The 15,830-nt window shown below is 26.4% G+C and overlaps 1 protein-coding gene across 1 annotated transcript in view; it reads left to right on the top strand.

The window, feature by feature from the left end:
- Positions 1-15,830, top strand: part of LOC107441526 (cell adhesion molecule Dscam1) — a 417,585-nt gene that overhangs the window by 243,305 nt on the left and 158,450 nt on the right. The window contains 1 exon segment of the mRNA XM_087153704.1: positions 1,590-1,772. Coding sequence (XP_087009830.1) covers positions 1,590-1,772 — 183 coding nt within the window.

The following is a 15,830-nucleotide window of genomic DNA, read 5'->3' as shown; positions in this document are numbered from 1 at the left end:
CAATGAACTGCCATTTAATTTAGAAAACATGAGTGCTACAGTCTCAAAGTAATGGTTCAACATAATATCAATAACTTGAAGTTATAATAAGATGCAGATTTGCTGCTATATTTTTAAGTGTTAAATTGAGCTCGATCTTAATAGAAGTTGAACCATGGTATTGTTTAGTTAGGCTTACGAAGAACGGTACTGTTATTCAACTTACAAATGTAATAAGGTAACATAAAGTTTGAACGAGGTAATAACTTATAGTTTCCCAAAGATTTTTACGGTGCAGAATGAAAAAACACGAGAAAGTTTTTTTTTAGAAAACATCAAAAAAATTGATAAGTACATAACTATTAGACAAAATTGTGTTATACATTTGGATTTTTAGAAAATGAAAGCACCTTAATAATCATATTAATAATTATATTTATATTTGTATCCTGCCCCAGAAGAAGATTGACTGGTTATTCATTGTTACTACCAATCAAAAATGCTACAATACATGTATTGTTTTTTTAAACATTTAATAAATTCACTGAATATACCTTAATAAAAAAAACACTTTATTTTATACCTTGTTTTTGCACTTTTTTCCCTTTGTCTGTTAAAGTTCTCAAACTAAATGTTTTTTAATAATGATGTGCAGTGTTTTCAAATTCCATCTTGATGCAAAATTACTGTTTATGCAAACTTATTGCGAAGTTCATAGTGTGCAAACCAGCATAGTAAAATTTAACATTGCTTCAAGGTTGCATTGTTTATTTGCTAGCTATTTATAAACCTTGTTGGGGTTTGTGATAAAAGTTACTGCTTCATTGAAATTTGCGTATACAAAATCTCGCCGTAAAATTCTTTGAGATTTTTGTTTAAAATTTTTTTTCTCCCAAATCTTAATATGGCTCTATGCTGAAATATATTATCTTGCCATGTAATCGCTCTTAAAGTTGATTGTACGATTCTATAGTTCAACTTATATGGAATGACGATTCAATTTGACTACCTGTTAAGGGTGCACTAAATTTTCACAATGAGAAAAACAGTTATGGTCAAAACTAATAAAATATGGTAAAATTTACCTTATTTCTGACTATCTAGAGAGCTTAAGAGCTCGGTAATTGTAACCATAGCGCTTTGGTAATGAGTATTGTAAAATTAGTAATAAAAGATAGTTTTATAATATGTGAGAAAATTTATAAAATGAGGTTAAATGTTGTAATAGCATAATGAAGCTTAGAGCATGGCATATAAACCATTTATTCAGTCAAATTTTCTTTTAAGTTTTGATTTTTTTACTAAATGAGTAGTTAAAATTTAAACTAAAAAATTACCAAATGAATGGTTTATAACCCGTATATTCTGGCTTTATTAACCAGAAATATATATTTTTTTCAACCAGAATGGTCATTGCCATACAGTAAGGTAATTTTTTTAGATTAATTTTTCTTTAAATGGTTCAACGCACTATTATTATAGTAAAACTTCGAATTTAGTTTCATGAAAATGTATGCAACTGTCATCTTTTTCCTAAAAATCATTTATTTCATTTTTGTTGTTCTTATCTTTTACACATATTGATTGCTCATATGTTTATTGATGAATAGGGGATGGTCCTACTCAGCCAGCTGACTTCCGTAGTGTTGTAAGCAGTTCACATATGTATGTACTTGAAAATGGGTCTTTAGTTATAAGAGATGTTGAAAAGCAAGACAGTGGGCTATACCTGTGTGAAGCAAGTAATGGAGTTGGTGCAGCTCTAGCGGAAGTTATAAAACTCTCTGTCAACGGTGAGTTTCATTCAAAATTATAAATGTTTTAAGTTTTAATTCTAGCAATATTCATTTTTAAAGTCATTTTTCTTTTAAATCGTTTTTAATAACGTTTAGAATGACCTTTAATACTTTGTATTTTGACTTAAACGAGAAATAAAGTTAAAAACTATTTAGTTTGAATGCTCGAAAAAATATGTGTCGATAATTTTACTTATTATGGAAATCCATTCATATTGGAATAAACTAATTATGCTTGTTTATATTTCAAAAGAGAAGATGCAAGTTTTTTTTTTAATTTCAAATTCATTGTGTTAATATTTTAGTTTCTTGCCTTCTTCAGAAGCTGTTCAATTTAAATTTTTAAAATTATTCTATAACAAACTATTGATCTTGTTATTAATTATTATTTTTTATTTAATAAAAATTATCTAGTTAAACCTTTTTGCATCTTAAAAATATCTCGACAATTTAAAAAATAAGTAAATAAAAACTAAATATTATGAGAATACAAAAAATGCTTACAATTATTTTTAAATGTTTATCATTTTAATTTACTTCAAACAGTAGTTTTCATATATATTTTAGAAAACAGTAGTCTCATATACATTTTAATTGTCCAGAGTAACCATGAAATAGGGTAAAAACCATTGGTATCTACTCTAATCAAATCATTTTGTTCAAACTATTCAGTTTTTCACAATGGATCCAAAATTTAGCAAGTGTATAAAAGATCATACGTTTTAAATATTCTCTTTGTTTCTACGAAAAAAATCATTCAAGAAAACAACTCTAACACACTTATGGGTATTCGTATATTTTCATATATTCCGAATTTGTAAATTTTCGTATATTCTGAAAGAGCTAAGAATAATTTCTGAATTCCAATCCTTCATCGAGAGACATTATTTTAACTCTCTTAAAAAATTTCGAAAGTTGATGGAGCTAATTTTCAAATTAAAAGTATGATATCCAGCAATCTCAAGATATGCCCGGATGCTAATTTACAATCCAACGGCCTTTAACGACTCTCTCTCTCTTTTACGATGACTGTCCTCTTGATGTTGTTGGTCGCAATTATAATGCCAGCTTTTACTTCTTTTGAAATTTAATACATGAAATAAAAAAAAATTTCAAAAATCATGTTTTTTTAAAAAAATGCCTAACAGGAGAGTGGATTCTTAAAAGCCGCTGGTTTGGAAAATAACAGCTTGGACACAATTAAAAGTATCTTTCCGACATTTTATCCCGTTATAACCCTTAAGGTCCAACATGGTGTTCAAGTTCGAAAATATGCTTTATTATTACAACCAAGTAACATTAAATATATTTAAAGTATATATGCATTTTTTTTTCTTTTATATTTTTGTTTTTAATTTTCTAGATATCTCAATCCAATTATCTTTTAAAATGTCTGTAAATTCAAGCATTTGCAGAAAATGCTTAAATATTTGGCAAAGAAATTAAGTTAATCTCTATTTAATAATATTTTACTGACTGCATTTAATTCCAAGTTTGATTCAAAATCGAGAAAAAAATATTTTTGTCTCATCCTGCTAAATAATAATCTTAAAGAGAATTTAATTTTAATGAATAAGCAATTAAAGGTTTTTTAAAAAAAAATAAATCAACTAAGTTTATTTAACATAAAATCTTACTCAGGGCATGTTGGAAGAATATTTAGTGCATTAGCACTTAGCTTTTAAGTTTTTAAGTAATGCAGGCATTATTTTTATTGATTGCCTTCGATAACGGCAGTTCTTATATTTAAGTAAAGTTTAATGACATGAGAATAGTTTTAAAAAGGAAGGTATTGCTTAAGTTTAATTATTTTATAAAAATAGCTTTAATGTTTTATTTGAACTTAAGTGAACGCTTAAATATTTTCCTTCAATTTATGTCTCAAAACTTTTTTTTCACATTCTTCTTACTTGACTACTTTTATAAAAAAACCTGCGAATACAACAATTTTTTAACGAGCAACAAAAAGAATCACATTTTATTACATAATTTCTTGCCTCGTTTTGGAAATTTTATCTTACTATTATAATAATTTTACTATTATAATAGCTAATCATTTTACTTTTTATTTTATTTTACTTATTATTTACAAGCGAGGAAACAAACATCAAGAAATAATTCGGTTTCCTGGGATCACATGGCAGACAATGGTAACCATAAAAGTTATTAATAAATCCATATAATGAGATTAAAAGACAGACACATACTCCTGAATACACACTGAATATACTAAAATTATGGTAAAGAAACAGGCAGCAATCTGTCCATACAATTAATTTTAAAATTTACGATAAAGAACAATCTTTACATTTATGGTTATAAAGCCGTTTGCAACTAGTAAGGTAAAAAACCATGAATACCAAACTATACGAATTTTTTACCATTTACAAATAGCATACTTTCAGAGCCATAAAAAAGAAATTGAACTGGAAATTGAAGATAGTTCAGCAGCTTTATGATGCTGCCATCTATGCGTAAATGAGGGTATCGTATTCTAACTGCCCAGGGTCATAAATTGGGGAGAGCAGGACGCTGAAACATGGAAAATTAATGAGGGAAATATTGTGCTGTCGCCACTGGGATCTGAACCCCTATTTCCTCAGTCATGAGAACAGAAGATTGACCCTCTTGGCTATAATATGTACCCCTCTACACGGAACTAAGGGATTTCAATAGGTGGGTCTAGGTAAGGTCTGGTAAGATAAAATTCTGGTTGTTTCCGTATTAGGTGAAAGCAGCTAATAAACGGTTCTCTTCACAGCTTAAAATTTTAATACCACCTTATTTATAGTTATTTCACTGTTTTGTTTGAATATGGTAAAATAATGCTTAAATAAATTGTTATATAACTATTTTTTTTCGAGAAATCAAAAAAAATTCGCATAACATACTAGTGGCAAACGTGGTGTCGTTTAATAAAAGTAAAGATTTACAGTCACTATATATTTTGTAAAACACACAGGTTGAAAAATACATTTAAAATAGGTTCTCGATATCATTTTCAGTAAATAAACATTCCTTTAATTTTTGTTTGAATAAGCTTTTGTTTGGGACGTTTTTGAAATCAGTGGGAATATTGTTTTAGAACTTAATAACTGATCCTCTCGCACAATATATTTTTGTGAGGTATCGGTTGTTGGTATATTTTGTTAGGTCTATATGGGTTGATATTTTCCCGTTTTTCAACTTGTATGGAATCATATATAAACATAAATATATTTTACAGAAAAAAAAATTACTATTTAGAAGAATGAAAATTACTATTAATTTTGAAGATTTTAAAATGCTTACAATTTACTGTATTATAGATACCTCATAAATTCTTAATAATTTTTTGAAGTCTATCCATTCTTTCAATATTTACGCAACTTAATATTTCCTTTTTGGTTCGTAAAATATTCGAAATAAATCAAAATATGTCGAACACTAAGTTTTTCAAACCAGTCGCCATTGTGCAAAAAATTTTATTAGTGCTTCAGAAATTTGTCTGTTACATTTTATCATTTGTTGTTTTATGTTTGGTTAGATACAAATGTCTCCAACTTTGTTGTCTAATTCGTTTCAAGATGATAAATTATATCTCTGTATTAAAACATGAATGGATTCATGGCTGTGTTCAGTGTTCAGCATTATGTCAACTATGCCCAAACACTTTAAGCGTAGACATTTGTAACTACGAAAGTGTGTAGGTAAATGTTATTGTGATGCCACATTTGGCATTACATATGTATTTCCTATCTTTTTAAAATATTCTTCATTACTTAAGCTTATTTTTATTAATAGAAGGATTATATTTAAAATAAATCAAAAACTTAATATTTTTAAACGAACATAAAATATTTATTTCTTCTCTTCCAGATCAATGTAACGGATACTTTTTATTTCATTATTATGCAGACATATTAATTCACTGTCGCCTCTAATCGAAAACGAAAACCTATTTATAACTTTTTATTCTAATTTTCCAACGGCTAAATGTTTCGGTTGCATGGTTGTAATAATTCACATAAATTTGTTGGTGACTCGTGATCGCCAAGGTGTTCTTTTAACCCATGTTGATATGCTAGTTGGCTTTGTTTTTGGCTATGATATATTATGATAAATCGCCAAATTATGGATCTCCTACCCATACATACTACTATACTTTCCGTCCGTTCAATTTTCTAACCGTCAGAAATGTTCTGGCTTTATGATCTCTCAATAGAAAGTATTATTATTTCATCCCTTTAAGGGATTTCTTATTTTTTTTTTATGAAGAAATGGCCATTTTCTAATTCACAAATTATGCTTAATAAAATCTAAATTTACATTCAACGATTTGTACATTATTTCTGGAAACTCAATTGTTCAATTCATTCATTAATGGCCTAAATGAACATTCATATATTACACTATACAACTATACGGCTAATGACGGAGAAGCAAAGCTTCCCTCACAGTTATTGTTGTTACTTATGCCACCTGCCAATACCAGCAAAAATAAATAAATTAATTTAAAAATAAATTTAAAATAAAACGTTAATTGTCTTGTCTGTTATGGTGGGGAGCTTAGAATGGATGACGAAAAATATGTTGTGAATAGTTAAATAAAAACAAACATTGTTTTTACATTTATTCACCTAAAATTAAAATAATATTCACTACAAACCTGAGATTGAAACACCAAGACAATTTATTTCATGTTGTATAAATTATTAAAAAAAAACACTTTAAATTTGGAAATAAGAAAATGATTAGCTTTTTTGCTGAACTTCTTTAAAGGTTTATAAGAATATTTATCTTTATTTTTAGTTTTTATTAAATACTTCTCAGTGTTTGGCGAAAAAACAGTTTCAGGCGGTGTTTCTTGATCGTCATTGGTTGATATTGTTCTAAAATAAGTTTGACACAGATGTAGCAAAATTTTGGAGATTGAATATCCTTAAGCATTGTTTTCTCTAAGAAAGTTAATAAGAAGTACCACCATCCAACTTACTTCCCTTAACCTTAAAAAAAAAAAAATGTTTGTTAAAGAGCTTCTATCCTTAAATGCAAATAAAGATTTTTTGCGAACGGTAACGTTTTATTTATTTAAATTTTCCACCTTTCTATTTATTCTAGTTACTGCCGACGAACGAAAGCAGTTAAAGAAACCAATACGAAAGAAGATCAAATAAAAAAAACTAAATGATATTATCTCTAAAGGTTCAAATGTGATTATTCCGCTCGTGCAAAGCTTATGACTTAAGTCACAAGTCTGACAACGAAATCAATTTGAAGTCTCTATAGAAAACGATACCCAATACTTTATTCCACACACAATGCCGTAAATTGCACGTCTTTGCACAAAAGGGGCTGCAGAGTTCTGCATTAGGCAGTTTCGAAAGAAATGAATAAAAAATAACGAACTGGAACGAATATAAAGAAAGATTCTGATAAAACCGATCATTAGTCGTGTCTTTTGTATAGTTCGAAAAAGGTATTGGCTTAAATCGTTGAGATCGAGAAATGTGAGACTGTTTTACCGGCTTAGAAGTTTTTTTCGTGATATCTAATTGAAAAGGGACTTTACAAAAACGAATTTTTTACTTTAAATGATATTAAAAGGTAAAATAAAACTTAGGCATTTAAAAGTTTTTGTGCAACTTTATTATGTTTGACAATTGTCTGTCTGTTATATAATCATACTATCATCAAACAATTCAAAATTATTCAAAAGATTTATTCAGCCTGTATGTAATTTCATTTATGTTTATTTCATTGTTCAGGAAAAACCTTTTTTTTTTAAAAAAAGGAATGACTTATTGGGTATTTTTGTAAGTAGATCAAAGACCATGGCCATATCCATTTCTCATGTAGGGAGCGTGTTTCCGTGAATTGTAAAATATTGCGGACTAAATTACGGTATGAAATACCGGCACTATGAAGCATGATCGGTAAAATCCATTTTTATCGTTAAATAGTATACCGTAATTTTTGCAGTAATATTTATTTAATTAGGTAATTTAGTGATTTTACTGTAATTATTACTGTAAAAATTGCGTTATATTAGTTTTTTGTTCTACAATATTTTCCGATAAAGTAGATTTTTCGGTTGAATGTACAGGTACTCTGAGTGTCGGAACTTTTTACCGTAATTTGAACTAATATTTGAACAATTTTTCACAACGTACTCAGATAATGCTATTTTATTGCATTAACAAATGTCTTTATAATTTATATAGAAATTCTTGATGAAGTCAACATTATTTTACATGATAAACACCCTCTTCAACAATTAAAATTAAAAGAGGATAAAACATATCAAATAGAAACGAAAAAACGCCAAAATAGCAAAGGATAAATCCATTAATAAAAGTAACGCTTGTATTTACAGTAAAGAGTATTTTTTTATCTAACTAACATGAAATAATTGGAATCAGGGAAATTTATTATAATCCTACTCTTTTTTCCCTTTCTAATAATTAACTTTTTTCACTAAAAATGTAAATATTTTTTTGTGAAATTGATCTATTATTTTTAAGCAAACAAATAATAATTATTTTACTAAAAAAGTAAAACATCTTTTGTCTTGCATTAATTCGATATAAATTTCAACGAGGTTAGTGCCATAATTAAAACACTGAGCATCTGAAGTATACTGTAAAAAAATTCTAATAGAATTACTGTATAAAGTACTGGTATTTAAGATTTATCATCCGTAAAATCCATTTTAACTGTAGAATAGTATATCATAGTTTTCACAATAATATATATTTAACAAAATTACAATAACAGTCAAAAGACCAGTTATTATATGCTATATTGTTGTTTGTAAAGTATTGGTATGTTTAGTGTTAAGTCGAGCTATTCAGTGATTTCATGGTAGGTATTATTGTAAAAATTATTATTAGTAAAATATAGTTCTTTTGTTCTGTAAAAATTTCTGGTAAAAATGTGTTTTACTGTAAAAAAGTGAAAAAGTACTGGCACACTGAGTGTCGGTATTTTTTAACGGAATTTTTTTCAGTATATATAACGTAAAGTGTGACGTTATTCTTACATAAGTTAAGATTATATACTTAAAATTTTACTCCATTAATTCAAATCTAGTTGATTATATTAATGTAAATACCGAAATCTTAATAATCGGACGGAATCATCATTCATTCTGGCTTGCATGACAATCTGCCGGAGGTTGTGGCGACTGATGAGGTTACGGATTTAAAATTTTCTGACAAATGGCATAATTATGGCAACGTGAACAATATTGCGCACAAATCGTCTTTACTTCTGATACAATGGACTTCAAGAGGCAATTCTTGAACTTGCCCCAGTCTTTAGCAAGATCATATAAGTTCCTCTAACGACTGAGGCATTACAGCACAAGTGTAGTCATCGTGGCTGTCTTTATTTTACATTTAATGCGTTTATTTCCAATCTTTTCCGTAACTTAGACTTTTTTAGATTTTCTTTAGTGCCCGATAAAGAAAAGTATTGTTTTAAACCATAAATGTTTACTTAAAAATATCTGAATTTATGAAAAAATACTTTATTTATTTACAGATATTTAACAGAATGAAATAGTTAAGAGATTGACAAATAGTTAAGAGGAATGCATTAATAATGAAACTGGATTTCCGCTTGGTTCCATACATCCAAAAATACCTTTTGTCATTTGATAATATTTCTACCTGTTTTTCAACAACTTCAAACTCACATTTATAAAAATTACATATATAAAATTAAAAGTAACATTTTCCCTAGCATTATTACTCCAATCTAATTTTTGGTATATAATTTTGTCCTGTTTACCTAAATATATATGAATATATATGAAATATATGAATGCCTAATACGATATATGATACTATATATATGAATGCCTAATACATATATATATAATATATATAATAATGCCTAATACATATATTTATATACATATATGAATAGTATACGATATATATGAATGCCTAATTTCATATTTTTTTTTCTTCTGTATGATGTAAATTTTAAGGAAATATCCCTTAAATTCCTAAATTACGGGATTTGTTGAAGCATTTCTACTTAGTCAACCACACTTTACTTAATTTCAGAACCTTATGCATTCTAACAGGCATTAATTTTTCTATTTTGAAATAAATAAAAGTAATTTCGATAGTCACCTTACACTGAGAAAGGAAGAATGGTTAAATTTACTGTGTTTCTGGCTCTATGAGGGCAGCGAAAAGTTCAGCAATTTTTCCAAAGGGCTTTACCAAGATTTTGGTTAAATAAATCAAAAATTAGTGTTAAAATATGCGACAAAATTCAGTGAATGCTGCAAAATTTAATAATTTTGCCATGATTTCTTCGAGTATTGCATAATAACTATTTATTTGGTTGCATTTACTTTTCAGTTTTGTAATTTTTACTAAATGTTCGGCAATGAGAACTATAATTTTTGAAAAAAAGCATTTCCGGTAAATTGCTACCATATGAATGGACAATTTATCAAATGAATGGCTTATAAATACCAAATATTTTGGTTTCATTAGCAGATTTATGTTTGTTTTTTTGCCAAAAATATCATTACCAAATACTGTACGATAATTAAATCAGAATTTTTTTCTCCCTGTATTTTTTATTAATTTATAATTAACTTTTACCTCTTTTTAGGACACGTTATGGCAAGTAAATTAATATTTATTTAATCGAATTATTTATCTCTATCCATATTTATAACAACTTCAAACATATACTGGAATATATAAAAATATTAAATTTTAAATGCGAATTGAATTTTATAATACTTGATATATATTTCATACATTGCATAATATTTCTTAAAGTCTCATAAGAAATTGAGAGTAGATTTAAAGTTTACTTTATAAAATAAACTACTACAGAATATGCTGGTTTTCTTAGCATTAAGATACGAATACGGTTCCTCTCAATATTTTTCAACTAATTCTGACCTGTTTTAAAAATTACATTCTATAGAACAATCGATTTTTTAATTAAAACACTTCTTCAACTAAATATATATGTATTAATAAAATACCTTTTTCCCAGTTAAACTTTTGATCTTTTTTTAACTTGAATATAATGATTTTTGAATACCAAAAAATTTGCATCGTCTTTAAAGCTTTGCTTAACATCGTTCTTTTATCTTTTAAAATTTTAGTTTATTGCTTATCAATATTGAATCAAACTAAAAAGGTATACATCTAAATGTCTTTGGGATTCCATTTCTAAGAAATTTTAAAAATAAAATGTTTGGAAATTAATCACTTATTTGCCGAAATCATTAATATAAATAGTAATAAATCCCTAGTAATAAATAAAATTATCAAATTATTTTATTAGTACAAATCATTCTATAAGTATTTATAGGAGTAGAGAATAAATTTTAATAATAATTTCTTAAATGTGTTTTGAGTTTGCATGATTTTAATTATCTCGAAAATTAAAACATTAATAAATTTTACTTTACAATAATACATATTCTTAGCGTTTTTAACCAATTTGTGAGTTACAAATACATATCTTATTGTACACAAAAAAATTGTTTCATAATAGTTTTAATGCCTCTAGACTTAGAATTCTAAGAATGCATTTTTTCCCATTTTGAAATTACTACGGTAGCTTTACCATTTCATACAGCTAGAAAATTCTTAAAGAATTTTTTAAATATCGTACTATAAGATTTAAAGCCTGAAGCAAAATCCTTTTATCTTCCTAAAGCATTTTTATGTTAAAAAAAATATTGGATGCTTTAAAAAATAATGTACGAATCAAAAATATTAAGTTTCATAGCTTCTTTTCAATGTAATTCTTTATTTATGTGGTTTAAACTAATATAGTAGTATACAGGGTGGCATCAAATTTTACTCGTTTCATTTTCTGTTTAAAGAAAATGTGTAGTTATTACAACATTCAACATATATAATATTTAACAACGTAAAAAAATATTGAAAACTGAGATTTAGGTAAACAAAAATAAAGGCAACTCTTTTATATAAATGAAACTTTTTTAATTTTTTTTAAACTGAATACAAAAATTTCTGTTTTTTTTTGTTTAGTTCTTATTATTCTATTAATCTTAAAAATAAGTTAAGGATTACGAAAAAAATAAGCATACTATAAGATTCTATGTGTTTTGAGTAATAAAAATTAAGAAATAAATTCTACTTTAATTTTTCAAACTTTAATTAACTCTTACACTTTTTAGTAGTGTTGAGATACTATAAGTCACTTGTAGCTTGCTTGCCTAGTTTTAAGCTCCATTGATTTAAATTTCTAAACTTTATTTTTAAAAATATCAATATCATTAACAATTAAAGTAAACTTACATTCTGTTCTATTTTACAACATTAAAAATACAATCTAATTGTAAATTAACTTAATAATTAAACTTTATTATAAATTTATTGTAAAATAAAAAAATAATGTCAATAATTTTAATTTTTTTCCTAAGCATAATATATGAACTTAAAGAGTTAGAAGTCAACTGAATCGGAAATAATTTACGAACTTCGTCCCAAATTTAACTTTTAACTATTTTTGCAAGCGTTAAAGTAGTAGTTAACTCATTCATAGTTTTATTATCACGCTTTAAGCTCCAACGATCCAAAATTCTTAACTTCATTTACAAATATATCAATATCATTAACAATTAAAACAAATGTGACTCAATTCAAATTATTTAAATACCATGCGACTTATTTAAAAATAAGTCCTTACACTATTTAAGTTTTGAAACGAAAATAGTTTAATCTAAACAAACAATTTATTTTATCTTCACGAAGTTAATTATGAACTGAAACACCTTTAATTATCAGAATTTAATCAAGCACTTGAAGTCGTACAATGCAAACTTAAATTGTGAATTGGCAATCAGTTGCTATCAAGAGATATTTAAGAGAAGTTAATTAAGTTGTCAATTAGAATTAAATCTTATCTTTAAAACGAAATTCTGAAGATAACGATCAACTTAAGTTAGATAAATATTTATAACCTCAATGATAATACTAATGTATTCCGTTTTAATTATAGAAGTTTAATACATAAATTCAATAATTTTTAGGAATCACAATTTAATTTGAAACTCTTAAAATGTCTTATTCCTGTCGAAAAATCAATTTAAGCTTTTAAGTCGAGTAAAACATAAACATATAAGCAATAAAATGTAAAAATAGACGAATTTCGTAAAATGATTGAAATCTTGATTTTACTCCATTTTTTCCCAGTGTAATCTTATTTTTGGTTTGTTGTTGATTACATGATTATTTTATTTCTGTTAAAAATAGGGTGACGTTTCTTATTAGCTCTGATTTTTCGTTCATGTTATCGCGATTGTTCACTAATAAGCAAAACTTTAACAAAAATGATAAAAGTTTTATAAAGAAGTTTGTTTCATTGAATTTTTATCTGTTTATATAAAATCATTTTTTTTTTGCTTTTATGGTGAAGCTACTACTTTTTTTAATTACTTATTGATTCTTTTTCTTACGATTCTTCTCTGATAAAAAAAACTTTAAAAATCATTATCGTTTGGATTTCAGTTTACGAATGCTTTTTTTTCTATTTATAAAAAATTGAGGAAATCATTCTTGTAAAAATCGGAATTTAATTTCTAATTTGTGAAAACGAGGATAGAATTAAAAGATAAAAGGAAAAGAATATGAAGGAAATATTAATGAATTTTACATTTGTTTCATTTTTGTTAAACTTAATTGCAAATAATTATATTTGATTTAATGTAATTATTGAATATAATGTTGCATATCACATGCTTTGTTCTATTTTTAAAATATACCTAAACAATAACATGTAACTTAAATATAAATTGTATAATTTTAATTTTAATTCGACAGATGGTGATGACTCTTTATCAATCTTCTTTTTGATTGTTCGCCAATAATAAAACTTAAAAGGAACATAATTATCAAAAGTTTTGTTTTTTATCTATTTATACAAACGCGACATATACATTTAAGTTCAAATTGGAATTAGTTTTTTTATTAGTGATAATGGGTATATTATGGAAATGTAATAAATAAAATTCTAAAGTAATAAAAATAATTTAACAAAACTAACAAATTTTCTCATATTTTCTCCCAAAACAAAAAAATTAAATGGAAAAAAGTATTATTCAGTCATAAAAATAAATGTAATAAAGTATACAACGCTATTTGTAGTGTATTTAATTGCAAGTCTAACTCCCTTAACCTCTTTTTATTTTACTGTATATTCAAACACATCTTTAAACAATAGGGGTGACTGGCAGTTTTCAGTGTGTCTGCAATGCTAATACATTTAAATATATGAAATTTCAATTAGTGAGCGAAATTAAATAACACCATTTTTTTAAAAAAAATTCTGATATATTGGATTAAGAAGAATAACAAGAATAGGCACAACAAAGTGCTAACAATAGAATAGGTACAACAACGTCAACAGTAGAATAGGTACAACAAAGTGTCTAAGTACTGCTGCATTAAGCCAAGCATAACCAAAACTATTGGTTAAACTTTAAATTCGTTTCTGAATCATAAAGTTGGAACAATGTAAAAAAAATTGATTGCGAGGTTTACCCCATGATTTCCCAATCCAATTTAAATAAAGCCAACATATAGCATGTTTACACTTACGTAACGCGTAGATTTTGGAATCACTTCGATAATATCTCTAAAAAAGTATAAAAGAAAATCCTTTTTACATCCATAAATCTTAATTTAATAGTTAAACAATGTAACTAGAGCAAAACTGTAAAAATCTGTATTACGTTTCATTGAGTGTAAATTTATTAAACAATGTTTAAAATGACGTTTTTTTGTATAATTTAAATGTAAAGTGGGTAATTTTTGTATTATATAGGAGTTGATTTTTTACTGTATCATTGCATTTCTTCTCATATCTTCTATCAGTTAAGAAATAAAAGCAATAATACCAGTTTTGTATCATAACCAATGATGTTCTCCTGATCAATATGGTATTTATGGCTATCAAACAGCAAATTTGAGAATTTCGAAATTTCTTGCAAAAATTGGTTAGTAAACAGTTTATTCAATTAAAAAAGTTCATTTAGCATATTGAAACAAAATAATCAAATAACCCTAAAAATATTGTATTCAAACTTTAAACTATGAGAAAAATCGTTTATTTAATGTTTTTCCATAATACAGTTAAACAACCAAGATTTTTTCCGCCCCAAATTGGCCCACAGCCAATGAGAACTGAGCACGTTTTTTTCAAAAGTTAGTATCTAACCGTCTAATAACACGGAGAAAAAAATTTTGTTAAAATTATCATATTGTTTTGGTCATGATATTTCTAGTATAACAAACTATTATTCTGGTTAATAAAATCAAAATAAACTGTAGTTAAACCATTCTATTGTGATCTGTCTATTCATATTATTTGCATTCATCATTTATGACAAATATTATGTTGTTCAAAATTATTCATATTACTTCTCAAATAATTTTTAAGATGAAAACGAAATCCAATTTAACTACTAAAACAATAGTTTTTTTGCTGATGTTACATAATGTTACTTCAATTTAACTTGCCTCTTTTATAAGAAGCAATAGATTAACTGATAACGATATATGCTTATGACAAGAAATAATAGAATAAACTTTTCGATTAAAAATCATGTAAATACATGATGAATTCAGATATCCCGAAGACAGCGCTTTTATTTTTAAGCGCTCAAGGCAGGGAGAGTATCCTAACTATTACTTAAATATATTCTAACTACTGAGTAAACTTATTCGAACTAGTTTAAATATTTTTATTTTTGAAATTTAAATAGATCTTCCAGAGAAACTAATGATTTAAAACTAAACTACTAATACTAGAAAATACATCGGGGTGTTCATTTGTATGAAACAATAGCCTTTGAATTCCTTCCGTTCCAAATGTTTTCAAGGAACTACAAAAAAATTCTTCCATTTGCGTCCGATCCCTGCAGTCCTACTTCGCATTCATCTTTGTTTTGCTGAACGACTAATTCACTGTTCCAAAGCGTTGACAGTTTTATCCTCAATCGGCGCATGTCATTACTGAGGACCGAACCCGTTAATGGACTCAATCCTCCAAGGCAACCAT

This window comes from Parasteatoda tepidariorum, chromosome 10, assembly GCF_982258835.1.
Source record: "Parasteatoda tepidariorum strain Cologne lab strain chromosome 10, Ptep-v5.0, whole genome shotgun sequence".
Taxonomy (NCBI): domain Eukaryota; kingdom Metazoa; phylum Arthropoda; class Arachnida; order Araneae; family Theridiidae; genus Parasteatoda; species Parasteatoda tepidariorum.
This window is presented reverse-complemented; position numbering and strand designations above follow the sequence as displayed.